The sequence below is a fragment of the Rana temporaria genome, chromosome 3, assembly GCF_905171775.1.
Source record: "Rana temporaria chromosome 3, aRanTem1.1, whole genome shotgun sequence".
Taxonomy (NCBI): Eukaryota; Metazoa; Chordata; class Amphibia; order Anura; family Ranidae; genus Rana; species Rana temporaria.
Genome location: NC_053491.1, coordinates 188,397,781 through 188,421,480, shown reverse-complemented (window position 1 = coordinate 188,421,480; position 23,700 = coordinate 188,397,781). Strand labels below are relative to the sequence as shown.

Here is a 23,700-nt window from a genome sequence, read left to right as displayed (position 1 = left end):
AAATCAGGGGGGGCATTTTAAATGTTGCTCTAAAGTTGCTCCATCCACACAAACAAGTTGAATTGAGGACTCCCCCTCGCTGGGATATTGTATTCTGACAGTGGGGCAATACACTGATCAGGCTGCAGTTGCTGATTGAGAAACGTTTCCCAACATTTTTATTTGACAGAAGTGAATCTGTCAATCTGATGATTATCTTCTGTTGAGCAGGGGTGGACACTAGTGTTGAGCAGAATATGCCATATTCGATTTCGCGATATATCTCGAATATATATTCGAATATTCGAGATATATTCGCTAAATTCGAATATTCGTGATATTTTATCGAAATTAATTGAATGCGATTTTTCGCTATTGCGAATGCGAAAATAATTGCGATTTTTTTAATAACTGCGGTAGGAGCGCTCTGATTGGCTTAGAATATTCGTGATATTTTATCGAAATATCGCAACATGCGAATGCGATATTTATTGCGCAATTTCGAGATATGCTGGAGGAGCGCTCTGATTGGCTCAGAATATTCGTGATATTTTATCGAAATATCGCAACATGCGAATGCGATATTTATTGCGCAATTTCGAGATATGCTGGAGGAGCGCTCTGATTGGCTCAGAATATTCGTGATATTTTATCGAAATATCGCAACATGCGAATGCGATATTTATTGCGCAATTTCGAGATATGCTGGAGGAGCGCTCTGATTGGCTCAGAATATTCCTGATATTTTATCGAAATATCGCAACATGCGAATGCGATATTTATTGCGCAATTTCGAGATATGCTGGAGGAGCGCTCTGATTGGCTCAGAATATTCCTGATATTTTATCGAAATATCGCAACATGCGAATGCGAAATTTATTGCAGATATTTCGAAAACTGCTGTAGCAGCACTCTGAAATCGAATATGTATGATATTTTAACCAAAATACATATTGCGATTGCGATTTTTCGATCGCGCATGCGCAATTGCGCGAACAACACGCGACCATTTCCTGGAGCCTTGCCAGTTTCCAACTTATGATCGCAGCGCAATCACACAGCAACATGGTTGGAAGCAATTTCACTAAGTCTGAGGAAAAGTTGCTGATTTGTGTAAGTATTTTGACCACTGTTATTTCATCATCTTCAACTGCATTTTAGTCTAGTTTAAAAGTTAGTATATATGATCAGATATTAGTATTTCACAAAAAATGTGTCTCCTGCTTTTACAAAACTACAAGTCCCAGCATGCCTGGACAGCTGCAGACACCCTGGTTGGCAAATGTGTATTTAGGCACTTTTCCTTGTTATTTAGCATAATGAATTTAACATTTTATTGGACATAGGACGTATGCGAACGTCCTGACTTCAGTGTCCTCAAGGCCCAAGGACGTTCGAATACATATTGCCCTTTAGATGTTGCAGAACTACAACTTCCAGCATGCCTGGGAATGCTGGCACTTCTAGTATTGTAAGTTCTGCAGGCCCACATTTTTCAGGCCTTTATGCACGGGTCTCTAAACTGTGGCACCCTAGATGCAGCAAAAGTAAAATTCTTAGCATGCACTGACAGACCGTGGCTGATGGGAGTAGTAGTTTTGCAACAGCTGGAGGTGGACTGGTCTTGAAACCCAGAGTTAGGTAACAAACCCGTAGTGTTTTGCAACCATTCTGCCTCCAGCTGGTTATTTTCTGTTGAAAAGCCTGTGGCGTGCAAAACACAACCCAAAAACTCCACCCGGTGCAAGGAAAAATTTGCACACACCTAAAGAGTGACATCACAAAAAACTGCGACGGTTGCATACGTCAGTGGTCCTCCGAAAAGGTCCCGTCTCTGACCCCCCCGGGGCGTTAGGCTCCTAGGCTCCTGACAGGGAAAAGAGTTACTGTGGTCCATACAGCCGAAGCCATATGGACCCATCTCGGTCCAAGCAGCGCAATCAACACGCGAACAACACGCGACCATTTCCTGGAGCCTTGCCAGTTTCCAACTTATGATCGCAGCGCAATCACACAGCAACATGGTTGGAAGCAATTTCACTAAGTCTGAGGAAAAGTTGCTGATTTGTGTAAGTATTTTGACCACTGTTATTTCATCATCTTCAACTGCATTTAAGTCTAGTTTAAAAGTTAGTATATATGATCAGATATTAGTATTTAACCAAAAATGTGTCTCCTGCTTTTACAAAACTACAAGTCCCAGCCCAGCCCAGCATTTTAGTCTAGTTTAAAAGTTAGTATATATGATCATATATTAGTATTTCACAAAAAATGTGTCTCCTGCTTTTACAAAACTACAAGTCCCAGCATGCCTGGACAGCTGCAGACACCCTGGTTGGCAAATGTGTATTTAGGCACTTTTCCTTGTTATTTAGCATAATGAATTTAAAAATTTTTTGGACATAGGACGTATGCGAACGTCCTGACTTCAGTGTCCTCAAGGCCCAAGGACGTTCGAATACATATTGCCCTTTAGATGTTGCAGAACTACAACTTCCAGCATGCCTGGGAATGCTGGCACTTCTAGTATTGTAAGTTCTGCAGGCCCCCATTTTTCAGGCCTTTATGCACGGGTCTCTAAACTGTGGCACCCTAGATGCAGCAAAAGTAAAATTCTTAGCATGCACTGACAGACCGTGGCTGATGGGAGTAGTAGTTTTGCAACAGCTGGAGGTGGACTGGTCTTGAAACCCAGAGTTAAGTAACAAACACGTAGTGTTTTGCAACCATTCTGCCTCCAGCTGTTTTTTTCCTGTTGAAAAGCCTGTGGCGTGCAAAACACAACCCAAAAACTCCACCCGGATGCAGTGAAAAATGTGCACACACCTAAAGAGTGACATCACAAAAAACTGCGACGGGTACATACGTCAGTGGTCCTCCGAAAAAGGTCCCGTCTCTGACCCCCCGGGGCGTTAGGCTCCTGACAGGGAAAAGAGTTAGCAACGCATATCTCCCCTATACGTGTATCCTGTGTTGTTAATAATATATTCATAATTATGCAAATGATAATGGCTGCTATATTTATGCAAAAAAGGTGGCGACCGAAATGGCAGGATATAAAATCTTTCATGTTACCCCTGTCATTGATTAATAAGGCGAGAATGCTTCCAATTGTTGAATAGCATACATTTACGTCATATATCCATAAGGCTGTCAACAGAAGTATTACAATATACTTTGTTCTTCATCTTGCAGAAGTTCCTGGAAACAGGATACGATGAGCTGCGGAGGCAGCCAGAGAAAAGGGCTGTGGTCAGCGCCCTAATCGCTGACTTTGGCGGCCAACATGACCACAAGGCCATTGTTAAGAAGTGGTCTGACCTGAAGAGGCGCCAAATGGTTCATGTCAGACGTCTTCGGGCTAAATATCATCCAGGTAAGTTATTGTTGACAGTTATGTTTTTTTTAAAAAAAGTGTATTTTGTGCGTGAACTCGAAAGAGAGAGGAGCCGGCCTGCAGGAGTTGGGAGGCCTCCCCCAGAGGCAATCTGCCACCTTTCTCCATGCCCCGGTTGGCAATGGCGGGTGTGAGGGGGTCCTCCCAACCCAACCTCGCATAGCACACCCACCAGGGGCGGGGCTGAGACCACCAAACTCAATTCACAGGTAGCCGAGAGCGGGATCCGAACCCCTAGCTGCAGAGGTGAATCAGTTGTCAGTGCAGTGGCAATCGCGTGGAGCCACCGCAGCTCCTTTGGTGACAGTTATGTAAGGTCATATGTAATTCATGTAAGGTCAGATGTTGTTAACCAAGATGCCATGTTGTGCTAACATATATCACCACCGGCCAAGGTATTCATAGTACTGTTGAAAAAAGACATGGGGCAGCAGACAGGAACACAGAAGTTATGTGGGAACATAATTTTCCCATTGCTTTGCATGGGACTTTAAAGAAAAACCCCGACCATGGCAAGTGGGGGTGGGTAAGGTTTAAACCACCTATCCTATGTTTGTGGCTGACATATAAGTAACCTGTGTGCCAAGTTTCATATAAATATCTTTAGCCGTTTGTACGTGATGCTGGAACATACATACATACATACATACATACATACATACATTTATGCACACACACACGTTGAGTTTTATATATATAGATTACCACTAAATTCCTGTGTTAGGAGTGGGGTTGTTATAGTAATCCCGTGTGCTCCATCAGGCCCTTTTTTTAACATGAGATGGTCTGAACAAAACAAAGTAGACAAAAACAGCTCATTTTAACATGGTTGCATCCCAGCTCACGCTCAGTCCCCTGTAGTGCCCACAAGACCCTTTAATATAACATTGTCCCATTGGTTAACTGTCTATATAAATCAATTTGTATTCATATACAATACAGCAGAGTACACAGAATTTGCATACGTCATTAGAAAACATTTTTATAATATATGAACATTGTGTTATTATAGGAGCTCCAATGCCAGTTATCCGCGCCAAGCGCAGAAGGCGCCAGGCCGATGAGGAGGAGGAGGAGGATGCGGCAGAGGAGGATGCGGCAGAGGAGGAGATGGATGAAGAGGAGCAGCCAGGGCCCTCCCACTCCCCAACCCCAGCTCCTGCTGAGGAGCAAGCTGAGGAGCTTCCCCCCCCCACCACCCCAACTTCTCAAGCAGAAGAGCAGGAGGAAGAGAGCGGTCCTGTGAGCCTCGTTCAGGAAGGTAAATATGTGCACAATGATTAATAACATTTCAACAATAAAATGTAGATATAAAAATGGACAACATATAAAGCGCACCTGTCAGATTGTAGAACCATAATATGGTATTGATGCTAGAAGTATACAGGTAGTGCATAATTATTAAGCAAGTAGTATTTTTGAGGATTCATTTTATTATTGAACAACAACCATGTTCTCAATGAACCCCAAAAACTCATTAATATCAAAGCTGAATTTTTTTGGAAGTAGTTTTTAGTTTGTTTTTAGTGTTAGTTATTTTCGGGGGATATCTGTGTGTGCAGGTGACTACTATTACTGTGCAGAATTTTTAGGCAACTTAACCAAAAAATAAATATATACCCATTTCAATGATTTATTTTTAAAAGTGAAACCAATATAACATCTCAACATTCACAAATACACATTTCTGACATTTAAAAACAAAACAAAAACAAATCAGTGACCAATATAGCCACCTTTCTTTGCAAGGACACTCGAAAGCCTGACATCCATGGATTCTGTCAGTGTTTTGATCTGTTCACCATCAACATTGCGTGCAGCAGCAACCACAGCCTCCCAGACACTGTTCAGAGAGGTGTACTGTTTTCCCTCCTTGTAAATCCCACATTTGATGATGGACCACAGGTTCTCAATGGGGTTCAGATCAGGTGAACAAGGAGGCCATGTCATTACTTTTTTTTATTTAATACCCTTTCTTGCCAGCCACGCTGTGGAGTACTTTGACACGTGTGATGGAGCATTGTCCTGCATGAAAATCATGTTTTTCTTGAAGGATGGTGACTTTTTCCTGTACCACTGCTTGAAGAAGGTCTCTTCCATAATCTGGCAGTAGGACTGGGAGTTCAGCTTGACTCCATCCTCAATCCGAAAAGGCCCCACAAGCTCATCTTTGATGATACCAGCCCAAACCAGTACTCCACCACCACCTTGCTGGCGTCTGAGTCGGACTGGAGCTCCCTGCACTTTACCAATCCAGCCACGGGCTCTTCCATCTGGCCCATCAAGACTCACTCTCATTTCAGCAGTCCATAAAACCTTAGAAAAATCTTTCTTGAGATATTTATTGGCACAGTCTTGACGTTGCAGCTTGTGTGTCTTGTTCAGTGGTCATCGTCTTTCAGCCTTTCTTACCTTGGCCATGTCTCTGGGTATTGCACACCTTGTGCTTTTGGGCACCCCAGTGATGTTGCAGCTCTGAAATATGGCCAATCTTGTGGCAAGTGGCATCTTGGCAGCTGCACGCTTAACTTTTCTCAGTTCATGGGCAGTTATTTTGCACCTTTGTTTTTCCACACGCTTCTTTTGTTTGATGATCACGCTTCAGAAGCTTTGCAACTTTAAGAGTGCTGCATCCCTCTGCTAGATATCTCTCTATTTTGGACTTTTCAGAGTCTGTCAAATCCTTCTTTTGGCCCATTTTGACAAAGAAAAGGAAATTGACTAATAATTATGCACACCTGATATAGAGTGTTGATGTCATTAGACCACACACCTTCTCATTACAGAGTTGTACATTACCTAATATGCCTAATCTGTAGTAGGCTTTCGAGCCTATACAACTTGGAGTAAGACAACATGCATAAAGAGGATGATGTGGTCCAAATACTCATTTGCCTAATAATTCTGCACTCCCGGGATGTGTTAGACACATAACAAGTGTATACACATGATAATGATTGATTAATAAGCAAAAAAAAAATTTTATTTATTTGGTAACGTTATTTTAAATCCAATTTTTTTTTTATTATATCCTAACAGTATCAGGAAAGATGAGGAGGCAGACCGCGCTCATAAAGACAACCCACCAGAGGATCCAGGCAAATCAGCGCCAGATCCGCTACCTTATTCAGCAAAATGTGCTGCTGGAGCAGCAGCAATTAAAAAATATAGAGAAGCTGGAGCGCCTTCAGAAGCTCAATCAGAGTTATATCTGAAATTATGTTTTTATTAATAAATATTATTTTTTGGAAATGTTTCATTTCTTTTTGAGATAGATTTGTAGGTTTTTCAACACATCTAACTTAACATCAAACAAATCAACATCAACACATTTAACTTCATAATAAGCAAAAACATTTTATACTATTATTTTATTTAACAGTAACCTAGGACAAACTAAAGCACACGACACAGACACGACGAACACAAAATAAACAGTTGAAAAATGAACATAACAAAAGCAACAATATATATATATATACAAAGAGAGAGAGAGGGAGAGCAAGAAAGAGAGAGAATGCAGATGAGCTCTTGCAGACAGCCCAATGGTTGCAGTATAAATGCCGCAAAACAGTGTTTAACATAAGGTTCATTGTTATAGTTACACTTGCTGTTTAGATCCGGTCTGGTAGCTTGTAGCGGAGGCTGTTGGTGGATCCGCTGTGCCAGAGAGGTCATGAAGCTTTACTCAGCATGGAGGCAGCAGCAGGAGTATTAAAATATAATATAACTAGACAATGCATTTCCTGAGGAAAATGCGAGTGGGAATGCTGAATAGCTTAATTGGTGAGCCCCTTGCCAAAGACATTCACCATAACCACTACACTATCTTTAGGACACACAGCTTCTTTCTCTATCTGCAAAGTATAGCGTATGCTGACTTCCTGGTCGCCCCTCCCCCCTCAATAGGTTTCCCCTCCCCCCCAGGTCAGTGAGGAGGAATATTGCACTGAGGTCAGGAAAGTGATTTATAGAAAGAAATAACATTACAAACGCTTTTAATTCACAGATCTAATACATGATTTAAGCCTCCAAACAAAGCTTAATAAATCCTCAAACGTACATGCAATTGATACAACGACTACACCGTTTGAAATACACGGCCCTTGTAAACGCATCAATATGAAATTTATGTAGATAAACTTAAAAATGTGGCCATGTCTGCGATTTAGAAAAGAGCGTCTTTGTGAGTTCTGCAGCAACATTTTTTAGATAATTTAACATGAGAGTCTATGAGACATAATTTCTGGCTGTTGCTCCAATAACTAAAACTAAAATACGTATCGCAGACTTGATCACATTGCCATAAACCAGACAAGCATAGCTACGTTTTGATATAAAAATTGTGTATGAAAAGTAGATCTTGTGGGCGTGAGACCAATTTGTTTCCCCTTTTTGTAAAGATATTTTTAATTACAAAGATCTAGAATGTTAAGGTCACATGACAGACTCTAAATCCCCTCCATAGGATTACATTATAACCTATCGCATTTTTGTGAAAAATTCGCAAAACGTAAATTGCGTTTTCACCAAAAAATTGTAAACGCTAACTATCTGAAAAGTCATAGCCGGATAGCTAAATATTTTGTGACCGCTTTACAGTTTTTTCAGTGTCTGTAAGTGAAAGTATGAAGTAGCTGAAACTTTTGGCAGGGCATGTGAATTCAAAGGGGAAAAGGATGTTCTCATTGACTTCAATGTTAAAAAAAGGGTCTTAAAAGCTAAAAATTTATAAAAGTGTAAAAAGTAGGAAAAAACTTGAACAAGTCCCATCATTTGCTGAAAGAGACGAACATTTTTACAGTTGAATGGTCTCAATAGCTGAAAGTATGCCGAAGTTACGCAGAACCAAAAAACGTAAGGAATAATAAGATTACTAAATTTACGGATATCAATACTGGAAATGTTTATTAAAGCATTCACACTAATTAAGATTAATACATTTACGGGTATCCATACTAGGAATGCTTATTAAAGCATTCCCACTAAGTATCACACAGGCACGATTTACAAGCAGTAGTGGTAATAGTAATACATAGCATAAAAACACTTGGGGAATACTTTACAGCATTAGTAGTGGTCATAATAGTCAATAGTGTACCAAAAAATTGGGACACAGGTGTCTTGACTGAGCTGTAATAGTAGTAGTAGACATTGACAATACAGTGTCAAATCACTCGGGCAAGAGGTGCCATGATGAACAGCAGTCTTAATAAGAGTATATAGGGTGTGAAATAACTGCTGACATAGGTGTCTTGACTGGGCAGCAGAAGCAGCAGTAGTAGTATTAACAGTAGTAGTTGATACAGAGTCATATCACATGGGCAGGAGGTGCCATGATGTACAGCAGTCTTAATAAGAGTATATAGGGTGTGAAATAACTGCTGACATAGGTGTCTTGACTGGGCAGCAGAAGCAGCAGTAGCAGTATTAACAGTAGTAGTTGATACAGAGTCATATCACATGGGCAGGAGGTGCCATGATGTACAGCAGTCTTAATAAGAGTATATAGGGTGTGAAATAACTGCTGACATAGGTGTCTTGACTGGGCAGCAGAAGCAGCAGCAGTAGTATTAACAGTAGTACTTGATACAGAGTCATATCACATGGGCAGGAGGTGCCATGATGTACAGCAGTCTTAATAAGAGTATATAGGGTGTGAAATAACTGCTGACATAGGTGTCTTGACTGGGCAGCAGAAGCAGTAGTAGTAGTATTAACAGTAGTAGTTGATACAGAGTCATATCACATGGGCAGGAGTTGCCATGATGTACAGCAGTCTTAATAAGAGTATATAGAGTGTGAAACAACTGCTGACATAGGTGTATTGACTGGGCGGCAGCAGCAGCAGAAGCAGTAGTAGTAGTATTAACAGTAGTAGTTGATACAGAGTCATATCACATGGGCAGGAGGTGCCATGATGAACAGCAGTAGGAATAAGAGTATATAGAGTGTTAAACAACTGCTGACATAGGTGTATTGACTGGGCGGCAGCAGCAGCTGAAGCAGCAGTAGTAGTATTAACAGTAGTAGTTGATACAGAGTCATATCACATGGGCAGGAGGTGCCATGATGTACAGCAGTCTTAATAAGAGTATATAGGGTGTGAAATAACTGCTGACATAGGTGTCTTGACTGGGCAGCAGCAGCAGCAGAAGCAGCAGTAGTAGTATTAACAGTAGTAGTTGATACAGAGTCATATCACATGAGCAGGAGGTGCCATGATGAACAGCAGTAGGAATAGGAGTATATAGAGTGTCAAATAACTGCTGACATAGGTGTATTGACTGGGCGGCAGCAGCAACAGCAGAAGCAGCAGTAGTAGTATTAACAGTAGTAGTTGATACAGAGTCATATCACATGGGCAGGAGTTGCCATGATGTACAGCAGTCTTAATAAGAGTATATAGAGTGTGAAACAACTGCTGACATAGGTGTATTGACTGGACGGCAGCAGCAGCAGAAGCAGCAGTAGTAGTATTAACAGTAGTAGTTGATACAGAGTCATATCACATGGGCAGGAGGTGCCATGATGAACAGCAGTAGGAATAAGAGTATATAGAGTGTTAAACAACTGCTGACATAGGTGTATTGACTGGGCGGCAGCAGCAGCAGAAGCAGTAGTAGTAGTATTAACAGTAGTAGTTGATACAGAGTCATATCACATGGGCAGGAGGTGCCATGATGAACAGCAGTAGGAATAAGAGTATATAGAGTGTTAAACAACTGCTGACATAGGTGTATTGACTGGGCGGCAGCAGCAGCTGAAGCAGCAGTAGTAGTATTAACAGTAGTAGTTGATACAGAGTCATATCACATGGGCAGGAGTTGCCATGATGTACAGCAGTCTTAATAAGAGTATATAGAGTGTGAAACAACTGCTGACATAGGTGTATTGACTGGGCGGCAGCAGCAGCAGAAGCAGTAGTAGTAGTATTAACAGTAGTAGTTGATACAGAGTCATATCACATGGGCAGGAGGTGCCATGATGAACAGCAGTAGGAATAAGAGTATATAGAGTGTTAAACAACTGCTGACATAGGTGTATTGACTGGGCGGCAGCAGCAGCTGAAGCAGCAGTAGTAGTATTAACAGTAGTAGTTGATACAGAGTCATATCACATGGGCAGGAGGTGCCATGATGTACAGCAGTCTTAATAAGAGTATATAGGGTGTGAAATAACTGCTGACATAGGTGTCTTGACTGGGCAGCAGAAGCAGCAGTAGCAGTATTAACAGTAGTAGTTGATACAGAGTCATATCACATGGGCAGGAGTTGCCATGATGTACAGCAGTCTTAATAAGAGTATATAGGGTGTGAAATAACTGCTGACATAATTGTCTTGACTGATCCAAAGGAGTCATGGGAGAAAATCATGTGGTCAGATGAGACTATAATATAATTTTTTGATCATAATTTCACTAACCGTGTTCGGAGGAAGAATAATGATGAGTACCATGCCAAGAACGCCATCCCTAATGTGAAGCATGGGGGTGGTAGCATCATGCTTTGGTGGTGTTTTTCTGCACATGGGACAGGGTGACTGCACTGTATTAAGGAGAGGATGACCGGGGCCATGTATTGCAAGATTTTGGGCAACAACCTCCTTCCCTGAGTTAGAGCTTTGAAGATGGGTCGAGGCTGGGTCTTCCAACATGAGAATGACCCAAAGCACACAGCCAGGATAACCAAGGATTGGCTCTGTAAGGAGCATATCAAGGTTCTGGCGTGGCCTAGCCAGTCTCCAGACCTAAACCCAATAGAGAATCTTTGGAGGGAGCTCAAACTCCGTGTTTCTCAGCGATAGCCCAGAAACATGACTGATGTAGAGAAGATCTGTGTGGAGGAGTGGGCCAAAATCCCTCCTCCAGTGTGTGCAAAGCTGGTGTAAAACTACAAGAAATGTTTGACCGCTGTAATTGCAAAGAAAGCCTACTGTACCAAATATTAACATTGATTTTCTCTGATGTTGAAATAGTTATATTCAGCACTGTAAATACATCAGGTCCGGGGCTTCATCAGGGAATGCATGGCAAGGGACCCTTCAGCGCCCTGAACCGACGACGGGTGCCAGAAAGTCACCGCCGATCCAGGACTCATTCATCTTTATGAATGTGAGTCTGTCCACGGACTCTGTGGACAGACGGGTCCTCTTGTCCGTGACCACCCCACCTGCCGCGCTGAATGTCCGCTCAGATAGTACGCTGGAGGGGGGGCAAGACAATAACTCCAGCGCATACTGAGCGAGCTCGCGGCAGGTGTCCAATCTGGCAACCCAGTACTCCATGGGGTCGTCGGTGCTCATACTGTCAGAAGCACCGACGGACGCCATGTAGTCTGCCACCATGTGGGCCAGCCGCTGGTGGTGACTGCTGCTGCTGCTGCTGGTGGTGGTACTGGGTCGCTCGGTTTGGAAGAACATCCTCATCTCTTCCATTAGGTCCCCTGCTCGGCTGCAGCTGGGTGCAGCCACCTGCTGGGTGAGATGAGGGGGGACAACTGGAGGCCGGGGAGTTGCCTGCTCCAACCGTCTGACAATGGCTGCCTGCAGTTCCTCCATCCGGTGCTGCCTCCGGCTGGCTGGGATGAACTGCTCCAGTTTCCCCTTGCACCTGGGATCCAAAAGGGTGGCCATCCAGAAATCATCCCTCGTCTTGATGGTCTTAACCCGGGGGTCCCTCCTGAGGCATCTCAGCATGTGGGCAGCCATGGGGAAGAGCACAGCCCGCTGTGACTCCTCAATGCTGGCCAGGTGAATGAGGTGCGACTCTTCTTCCCTGAGGCGCTGCTGGTCAAACTCAGACATGCCCAACCCCCGGACTATCGGTGCCCCCAACACCGGCTCTCCCTCCTGACCAGGCCCTGACTCCGGGACGACACCAGCAACCACCTCCTCCTCCTCTTCATCATCATCCTCCTCCTCCTCCTGGTCCTGGCCCTGGTCTCGGTGGAGCATTGCTGACTCCTCCTGCTCCACCAAGGCACTCTCCCCAGCCTCGAGCAGGCGATCTAGTGTCCTCTCCAGCATGAACAGTATTGGCAGCACGCTATTGAGGCCAATTTGCTCACTGCTGACCATCTTGGTCGCCTGCTCGAAGGAGGACAACACTTGGCAGACCTGGTTTATCTGCCCCCACTCCGCACAGGCGATGAAAGGGAGTTGTGGTGAAGCCCTCTCAGTGCCTAGTTCCATCAGGTACTCCCTCACCGCCCTTTGCTGCTCCCACAACCTCTTCAGCATGTGGAGGGTGGAGTTCCACCGCGTCACACTGTCCACAATCAGCCTGTGAAGGGGCAGATTGTACTTCCGCTGCAATTTGGACAGGGACGCGGTAGCGGTTGGGGAGCGCCTGAAGTGGCTGGCAATCCTACGCGCCTTTGCCACAATGTCACTCAACCCTGGATAAGTGCGCAGGAACTTCTGCACCACCAGGTTGAGGACATGTGCCAGACAGGGCACGTGCGTCAGACTGCCAGCATGGAGGGCGGCGAGTAGGTTGCTGCCGTTATCGCAGACAACCATACCTGGCTGGAGCCTTCGGGGTGTCAGCCAATTCTGGACCTGAGCTTGAAGTGCTTTCAGCACTTCTTCTGCAGTGTGTCTCCGGTCCCCTAAACTAACAAGCTGGAGCACGGCCTGACAGCGCACGTGCCCCACACTTGAGTAGCTACGGGGGCGCTTGCTGGGAGGCTCAGCAGCTGCGGAGACAGTGGCTTGAGGGAGACCAGCAGTTCTCCCCTGGACACCCCGGGGCGGCACCACAAGATCGGTTGCCGACGATCCCTCACCGACGCCTCGGAGGGAAACCCAATGGGCCGTGAAGCTGATGTAGCGTCCCTGCCCATGCCTGCTGGTCCAGCCATCCATTGTCAGATGAACCCTGTCGCTGACAGCGTGATCCAGCGACAGGGTTACATTCTGCACAATGTGCTGGTGTAGGGCAGGGACACCAGTCCTGGCAAAGAAATGGCGGCTGGGGACACGCCATTGGGGTTGGGCCTGCTCCAACATCTGCCTGAAGGGGTTGCTGTCAACTATGTTGAAGGGCAGCAGATGTTGGGCAATAACCCTTGCCAGGAGCCCATTGAGGGAACGCACACGTCGGTCTCCAGGGGGGAAGGGAGTGGTGCGGTCAAAGGCGTCTGAAATCGACGCCTGGCGCCGGACGGCAGTGCGGGACACAGACGTGGAGGGTGCTGTGGAAGTAGAGGTCTGGCTGCCGGTACCAGTACCTCTACTAGAGGGAGCGGGGGGGCATGACCTGCTGGAAACAGATGAAGATGTGGCAGGGGCTGCTGTACCCTGCTCACTTGTGGTGGTGGCGCTGCTACCACCACCACGCTTCATCTCGTCATACAACGCCCAGTGGTTTATCCTCAGGTGCTGGTTCAGGGCTGTGGTACCCACCCGAGCCAAACACTTCCCTCTCTTCACCCTCACTTTACAAATCCGGCAGATGGCCACGGTAGGGTTGTCTGCCACCAGGGTAAAGAAATTCCAGACAGGTGACTTCAGCACCGCCCTCCTGTCAGATGGGGTGACGCTTACTTGCACCTGCTGGGATTCGGTGCGCACAGGTGGAGCTGCCTGCTGCTGCTGCTGCTGCTGCTGCTCCTCCTCCTGACACCTCCTGCTGCCATCACCAGTGGAGACCCTGACAATGGTCTCCCTGGTGGTGACCTGGCGCACCGTTTCACCAGGGTGCCTACCTTCCCCGTCGTCACTGACGTAGTGAGCCGACGCGTCAGATGGCAACCATGATGGGTCACCCTCTTCGCCCCCAGAGATGTCAGACCAAGGGCTGAGATGTGTTGGTCTGAGGGAACCACGTGACATGGAGCCTCTAGCCTGGCTCCGCTGTCCCCTCACCCACGCCTGGGTCTGACTAGGTGCTGCTGTTTCCTGCACCAAAACAGCAGCACCAGTTTGAAGGGATGTCTCTGGGATACTGCCAGCAGGTATCCCATCCTCCTCATCCATCCCTTCAAAAAGGTCCTGACCATCAGGACAGAGCTGGAGGTCTGCCTGATGCATGGCCTCCCCCAAGAGATCCCTATCACTGTCGCTGTCGAACAGTAAGATGCTGGACTCTTGGGGGCTGGGGGGGGGTAGTACAGGCAACGGTGTAATGGTGGTACTACTGTGAGTCGGGACCGACGACTCAGTGGCACTGCTGTGCCCCATGTAGTCCACCACTACTTGAGCCTGAGATGGCAATATCGGGCGGCTGCCCGATGGGAAGAACTCCCGGATCAGGCGTACTCCCCTTGCACCCGATCCTCTACCACTAGTAGGGGCACGAGAGGTACCCCGTGCTGGCAGCGATCCAGCACTGGGAGTAACTCCCCTACCCCTGCTGCCACGGCCACGGATGCCGCTCATTATTGCTGATATGTGTGTGGGGGGGTTAAACTTTATTGGGGGGGAAAATGTGAACAAAATGTGTTTTTGTGTTTTTTTTACAAGACAGGCACGCAGACAAAGACGTACACAGACAGCTACTAAACTATAAGAAAAGTAGTACACCAGACAAGGACTACAAAATTAAAGAAAAAAAAAAAAAGCACTAAACAAACACTAACTTTTTTTTTTTTTTTTTTTTTAAACACAAAACACAGACACTAAACACACACTAAGCTAAGCTAGATGAAATAAATGTACACTAACAGTGTGTACACTTACTACACAAAATTTAACTAAACTGAACACAAAACTTAGCTTTTATAAAAGCTCTTTAGGGAAAACTAAACAAAATTTGAACTGAGATGCCTATCAAATATCACTGAACAGCGAACCTGCAAGATCTAACAGTAACACAAGATGAACAAAACTTAGCTTTTAGAAAAGCTCTTTTATAAAGCTCAGCAAAACGTGTTCTGAAATCTCTTGCAAATATAACTGAACAGGGAGGATTGCAGGATCAAACAGTAACACAAATGAAAAAAACAGCACAAAACAGCACAAAACGTAGCTTTGAAAAAAGCTCTTGGGTCTATTGCTTTGAAAAAAGCAGTTGATATACTGGAAAAGATCCACTGGAATCACTAAATAGCAATGCTGGTGATGATCTAAATCAATCAAGAACAAAGACACAGGAAACCAGGAACACAGAAACAGCCTCCACACTCTATAGCCAGCTTCTGAATCTGCAATGAAATGGTGCTGGGAGTGAGCTTATATAATGTCCATGCAGGCAGGTTCCTATTGGTTGCTAACCTGTGACGAGTGTGGAAGGAGAACTCTGATTGGCTCTGATGCAAAAGGGCGGAGCAAATAATCGCGCAATATTCCTATTGCCGAATATTCGCATTGCGAATATTCGGCAATATAAAATGATCGCTTCAGCTACTCGGCCCAATGGCTCTAATCATACCAGCAATGCTTTCAGACGTCTATGGAGATCACTAGGATGTGATCTGTTTTAAAAATGAAACTGTAAAAATCGCTCTGATGCGGAAGATCGGGGCGAGGAAAGTAATCGCGCGATATTGCGTTTGCCGAATAATCGCATTGCGATCTTTCTGGAAAATTCAATGAACGCTTCAGCTACTCGGCCCAGGGTCTCTAATGATACCAGCAATGCTTTTAGACGTCGATGGAGATATCTAGGATGTGATCTGATTCAAAAAAAAAATTGTAAAAAATCGAATATTCGGAATTGCGAATATTCACCGCGAATTTCGAAATATAGCGCGATTTCTCGAATATGCTATATTCGAGTCGAATATTCGCAATGCGAATATTCGTGAGCAACACTAGTGGACACACATAGATTGAATGAATTCAGTTGGTCCCCCATTAACTGGTCAACTTTCCATCCATGTATGGCCAGGGACCTTCATTGCAGAATACTTAGGATGTTGAGATATTAGTTATTAGGTTTACATTTACTTTAAAGAAATATGCCTTTTGAAAAAAGAAAAAATTCAATAGAATATATTCAGCAGAGTAAGCATGAAATTTAACACTGCATATACAGAAGTATTTGAACATCATTTATACAATTCCCAAGTGGATTTTCTGTTTCTGTCCACCATTTCCGTTATCCTGTTAGCTCTGTGTGCCTCAATCACTAACATGTGTGTATGTATATATATATATATATATATATATATATATATATCCCTAAGTCCAATGCTGTAGCATTTCCTCTTGCTTGCAAGTATGATGATCTCCCCAACCATAGACATGCTTGACTCAAGTCTTAAATATAGGATGTGGTGCCAAGGGATTAAGTGCCCTGCAGGGAAGAGACTCATAGCAGGGATGAAAAGCCGATGAAGTGCCGGTTCACACTGCTGTGCTGTGAATTTGTTCTGTTTTTTTCAGTCCATTCTGCGCTTTTACCGTGATTTGAATGCAAATTTCAGGAGCTGCGATTTAATGTTCTAGCCAATGGTATCATAATGTAATAAAAAGGTGTTAACTTCCTGGTTTTTGTGGAGAATAGTGTGGTGGAATTTGCACATACTGTATGTGAACCATCAAATGCGATTCCAGAAAAATTTACATTGATGTCTATGGAGACTAAATTCGCAACGCAACGCTCTAAACTCGCACAAGACCCTTATTTTCATTGCATCGCAATTGGAGAGGAATCGCAATGCATAGATTACTTTTTGGATGACATGCGAATCTAGTTTGTGTTTAACTCATTGCATTTGGTATCAACTCACACAAGTGTGAACCAGCATGAAAAGTTTAATGGGAGGGTGCAGCCTAGTATTCATTATCTGGTCCTATTAGCGGAAAATTGTGTTTTCTTATTTCCTTGCAAAATCTTTAGTCAATAATAGGATACTATAGCATTGTTTTAACAATACATTTTTATTGGGTTTATCAATTTACAACACTTGAGGTAGTTGCATTCAATATACAACGTAAGTAGTATAATCACCTTGTACAGGCAAACATTTAACAGAAAAAGAATACGGTACTCGGTGACCTAGGCCAGCCTACCCCAATTGGGTACAAACTGTAGGACTGGAGGGTCACCAACATGATCAATAGTACACCTATACAGCTAGAACAAATACAAATAAAGGAGGGTGGGAGGGAGGGAGAAAACTGAAATAAAGGCTGCATCTACACCAAAGATTCAGTATTTTATATTGTTATTCTTCAAACTATAGGAAGATTATTAAAGTAAGGAATCTTTGAAATATTTGGAAGCTTTCGGGTGGGTTAACCACATTTTCCATTTTCTATGATAGGGGATTATAGAATCATTCTTATAGGCTAATAATAGTTCTAATTGAGCTTTGGTGTTTACTCTGGTGATGACCATTGGTAGGTTTGGGGCGTCTGCGGATTTCCATAGAGAGGCCACTGTAATTCTTGAGGCTATCAAAATATGTAAGACAATAGTCCTGTACATAGTGGGGTATTTGTCTAGATCTATACCTAATAATGTGTTGGTAGGAGTAAGCTTGGTAAGGTAACCAGTAAGATTGGCGATAAAGGATGAGATAGAGTTCCAAAAATGTTTTAGAGTTTTGCAACTCCAAAGTGTGTGCAGGAGGTTTCCCGTTTGCTTGTTACATTTCCAACAGATGTCGGATGCTGTTGGATACATTTTGGATAACCTGTATGGTTTAAAGTACCATCTATTAATTATTTTTTGGGCATTATCCCAGTGTTAAATGCAAGAGGATGATTTACTTATTGTTTGAAATGCTTTAATCCACTGAGTCGGGGAAAAAATATGGTAAAATTGGCGTCATACATTTTGGTTGGAGGAAATGTGAGTTGGATCCCTAGGTATGTTATCGATTTGTTGTCCCAATTGTATTTATGTGGTGTGCGTAGAAAGTTCATTTTCGAGTCTGGTATGTTCATAGGGAGGATAAAGCATTTATCCTGATTGATTTTATAGTACGAGACATCTTTGAATTTTTCTAGTATTGCGTGTATTGTAGGCAAAGATATATCAGGTTCTGTTAGTGTCAATATGATATTGTCTGCGAATAGTCCTAGGTTGTGTACGTCTTGGCCAATCGTAACACCTCTGACGTTCGGGGATGATGTAATGTATTCTGCTAGGGGTTCTATAGCTAAGGCAAATCTATAGCATTGTTTTAAATTGCAGTAGTAAAAATTTAGCTCTAAAGTCATAATGTGATTAAAAGAAATAATCATTATTTTACATTGGTTAAGGAACCTCTAAAGAAGCCATATTCATAATCTGCTTAGTCCTGTAGTAAAATACTGTAGGAGTCAGATGATGTAACCACATAGTGTGTTGAGGGGCACAGACATCTGACAAAAATGTCAAATGCTGAAGTGACTGATTAAGACTGCAGCACTCAGGGCCGCCATCAGGGGGGTACAGGTAGTACACCTGTAAGGGGCCCAGAGGTATCCAGGGGCCCGGATGGCAACCCCCTTTAAAAAAAAAAGCTTATATATATATATATATATTATTATTATTATTATTAAAGGGCCCAGAGGTCCCCAGGGCCCCGGATAGCTACCCCCCTTTTTTTATAATTTTTTTATTTCTTTTTTTTGTAAGGAGCCCCAATTCACGGCACCCCCCTGCTTCTCAATTCACGCTCCCCCTTCTCAATTTTCTCAATTAGCGACGGCACCCCCTGCTTCTCAATTTGAGGTTCTCTCCTGGGGGGCCATGCCTGAAGCTGTGTAAGGGGCCCCATAATTCCTGATGGCGGCCCTGGCAGCACTGAAAGGCAAGGAAGGTCAGAGAAATGGGCTGACAGAAAGGGTGAGTATACAACTTTTTCTCTCATAAGAACTTACAGCAGCATTTTTTAGGGCCTTATAGAGTCACTTTTAAAGAGGCAAATGTAATTTACTAAAGAAATGATTGCTGTTCACCTAGTTCAGTTAATGTTGGCTTTGTAAAGTGTATTTTTACTTTGCAAAATAAATGTAAGGCAATAAGTTGAAGCTGTATTGGCTTTGTATACCATATTATGTGTGAGGGAAAACATGTTTTTTGCTGGCACATTAGGTTATTCAAAGTAAACACAGGTTTACTTATTTCACAAACATTTACTTTGTAAAGTAATATACTTTCTGAAGTAAACACTCACTTCCCTAGTCTCTATTCCTTGGAAAACAACCTCTATACATTTATTTTTAACTAGGTTTCAATATAAGGTATGATTATAAAACATTACATTGGACATTTACGGTAGGCATAGCTTCCTTCTTCATGTGTTTTAAATTGCCTTCAGTGAATATTTGGAGTATGTCACATTCACTGCTTTTTAAATATGCCCCTATGTGTTGCCAGCCTTAAACGTGCATTGATGCTAAATTTTAAAGCAACATTTAAACGATATAACAACTCTTCAAAAGGAATTAAAAAAAACAAGCAGGATGCATGTAATCCAAAGTAGCACACTGTAAAGATTTTATTGTATTGTGGTGTAGAGCATTCATACCAGTTTACTGAAAAAATAATTTGAATCTTAAGACTCAATATTCATGTTTTCATAAAATAATTACTTATTGTGTTTCAACTACTAATTTATATATTTTACCTACAGGGGGCAGCCTTAATTAGAATGTTGGCAAACTTCATGGGCCATAAAGTATTTCAGCGAGGCCTGCAAGTAAGTAACTTACCAAAAAGTATTGTTTGGCATTGGTCTGCATAACAGCAGTTGGTTAAAATAAAAACAATTTTTCTTGTTGGATTTTGGTTAACTTAAAATGCAGACTTCAAGATATTTGAAAACCTTCAAAATTTAAAATTGCCTGCAATATGAAGTATAATAATCCTGAGTCCTGCACTTAAAAAAAAAAAAAAAAAAAAGATTTTTAATGTAAATTCCAGTGATTTCACATATAAAAATAAAAGAGTTTTAATGAACATTTTTAGTAATCGCTTATAGAAATTAACTTTATGAAAATAATGTATGCTATTTCTTATTAAAATATTCAGAAACGTAAAAAGAAAAAAACAATATAACTGCAGGAACACAAAAAACACCAGGAACAAATAAAATAAAACAAAATACAATGGGCTTACAGGACAGAGAGCACAACAACTTTGCATTTATAATCATACATCCACTTCAAACAGCCTCATGCCGCGTACACACCATCACTTTATGTTTTTAAAAACGTCACTTTAAATGACCGTGTGTGGGGGAAAACGTTGTTTTATGTCTTCTGAAAAACGACAAAAACAAATTGAAGCATGTTTTAATTTTATGTGTCGTTTTTCAAAACGTTGTTTTTTACTTCACAGAAATTGACCGTGTGTAGCAAAAAACGTTGTTTAAAACGACGTTTTGTCCCCCGGGCATGCCCAGAAGCTAGTTATGAAGCGAGCTTCAATGGAAAAACGTGGTCAACGTAACCTCGCTTTGCTAGAACATTGTGAGAAAAACGATGGTGTGTAGGCAACTTCGTCTTTGAAAATTGAAGTTTCAAAAACGTCGTTTTTTACTTCACTCTTTTAATCACTGACCTGCACTATGTATTAGAACCTAATATACAGAGATATGTCTGTGCTCAGGTCCTAAATGGCTTTATTTATTTTAAATCAGCTAAATACATTCTAAAACAAAGGGGGCACAACATTTTGGAGTTAATTTTTTTTTAAAAAAGTAGCCATATCCTGAAATCTGGTTACTGCACTTTCTGCATCTTTGTGCCATAAAGGGCAACTCTAGCTGAAGTCTGGATGCTCTGGGTCACTGTACTTGCTCAACCTCACTGATTATTGCTCTTTGTTGATATTAATGTTCTCTGCTTTACAGTGTTTTTTTTATGTGAAACTATATTCATTGTATAGGTGTTAGATATATGTCAGTGTAATTGGCTTAAAGCAAAAGGCTTGTTGATTTTTTTGTATGTGTAGTCTTTACATCAGTGTGCTTCACTGCTCCTTCTCTGTCAGTGCAAGTTTACTTGAATTAAATCAATAGCCTCTCTATTAGTGTAACTGAGCTTATCTTAGAAACCCTAAATCAGAGATGGTAGCTATATTCACTGATACAGAGATGAACACTAAAGGGAACAGTTTAAAATTGGCATATGTAATTATAGACTAAAACTATTCAACCGCAAGTAAGAATCTAAAAAATCAAATGAAGTCAATGAAAATACACCATTATTTTCCTTTAAGTGCATCATTTGACCTTTACATGTCAGTGTATTTTGCAGGTAAAATTGTATTTAAACATAATCCCAGCAAAGAAAGCATTACACTTTTTTTCTGTGTGTTTTATATTGATATTATTACTGTTGATATTATATACAAGGGCAATTTTGCTCTGTAATTCATTCAGTGAACAATAGAAGTAAAATACATTTCTTGTGATTGTTATGTGACATTTTTTCATACCTAACAAATCCACCTTAACCAATTTAAAGACAAACAGAGAGAACATTAAAAATAAACAAAAACAATGAAAGTCATTTATTCTCTTGAAATCTGTTTTGGGGAAATCATTTTAGAGGCAGCCATGGATGATGAATTATTTATAATGCGGCATGCTACTTAGAAATGTCCCTTAAAGTAAATTGATGTTCACCTGAAATACAATTATGCTAAGATAGAGAGAGCAATCAATCTTATCTGTTCACTGTTAGCTTTTCATTTTGAATTTTAAATAAACTGCATTCGAGATCAGGTCACATTTTAGCACCCCTGCTTTAGCCCTTAAATGCACTGAAATGTAAAACTAAACAAAAGAAAGTCATAGTTATATCAATCATGGATAAGGCCTGCTCAGAATCAAAGTGGACTAGCTTGATAATATAATTTTAATATGATTTGCCATAGCTGTTTTTGAACTGCTAGTGGTAATCCCCTAGAATACATTGTAGCGATTGCTGTATAAATCTGCTTTTTAGATATATCCCAAAGGGGGCAATGCAATAAGAATCTCTGATAAGCTAAGCCTAATTAAAGCTTTTATAGACACCAAGTAGCTAAGTTCTGTTGTAATGTTACACTAAGTCCCTTGGAGTATTCTTGTCTCCAATGCTATGAAAGGTTTAAATTACAATTCAAAAGCTTTTTTTACAGTGTTTAATTTGATTGTAGCACAAAATGTGTGTTGCATTTGCCAGATGGGGCAAATCTGTGAAAAATGTTACCTTTTGCCAGACACAGTGACATGGTACCTTTTTCAGACACAGGGTTGTGTATGTATAAACCATGAATGAATGCACTGCAATGAAAACTTGAGTTGGGTTAAGTTTAACAGCATGTGCCTCTGACTAAATAACATCTTGTACACTGTACATGATGATTTATATTTTGAAATGAGCTAAAACTGAAATAACAATAAACGTTTAGCAGAGTGTCAGCTATTCACGTATTGTTTTTGAGTATCCCTTTTTACCTGTGAATAATGTATTTAATATGATCTGTCACTTCTCGTTGGAAACAGAAAAATGTGATGATAGAAATGATCTGCATATGGGCTAATGTCTAAAAGCGGAATAAAAATCAACTGATAGAATGACAGAAAAAAAATGACATATAATTTTTACTGTGGAAAAAACTTGTTTCAAACTGTTGTATAAAGAGAAACAGGATTTGTGGTAGATGCTGAAATTAGGCCAATCTCTGGGTCTGTTCTTACGCCACATTATACTTTGTACTTACTATAATACAAAAATAATAAATGCACATGTTTCGCTACGGCAGAACTGAACTGAGATACTACAAGTCCGCTATAGAAATGCTTCTTCATACATCATTTTTTGTTTGTCTTATGACATCATATCACATGATCAAGCTAAACCACTTAAGTAAGGCTGGATTCACACGTATGAGGTTTTAGTGCTTTTTGCATTTTGCAGATTTGCACTACAGAACGTGTTCCATAGGAAACCATGGTAAATGGACTGTAGTGCAAATCTGCAAAATGCAAAAAGCACTAAAACTGCATAGGTGTGAATCCAGCCTAAAAGTGTCCCTATGCTAATTGCTCAGCTCAGCACAGATCAGATCTATCATCCAGTACTGTCACTTGGTCTACACTGCATTTGGCTCATTTTGCAATGGGACAGAATGAGAGAGTGCCCAGCAGGGGATGGGAGGGTGATCCAAAACTTGCCATAGGGAGCAGTAGATCGGTGACTGACTATATTGATTTTAGATTTCCCTGGATGTACTGCCATGAGTCAAAAATAAACACCCAAAACTATTTTGTCTGACTGCTTTGCTTTAAGATTGTTGGAAGAACAATGTTTGCCTATGGCTATGTTATGCCTGTCCTCCAGCCGCTTCACATACAAAGGGTGACATGTTGCCATATACAACGTATTTGTTTACATCCTGCCACTATATACAGTAGGGACTCTACAGACGGGGCTTGTTAATTTTTTCAAAA

General features: G+C 41.9%; 1 protein-coding gene across 1 annotated transcript in view; it reads left to right on the top strand.

Annotated features, from left to right (window-relative positions):
- Positions 1-23,700, top strand: part of TRHDE (thyrotropin releasing hormone degrading enzyme) — a 1,005,415-nt gene that overhangs the window by 738,011 nt on the left and 243,704 nt on the right. The window contains exon 7 of the mRNA XM_040343984.1: positions 19,891-19,956. Coding sequence (XP_040199918.1) covers positions 19,891-19,956 — 66 coding nt within the window. The remainder of the gene's footprint in view (positions 1-19,890; positions 19,957-23,700) is intronic.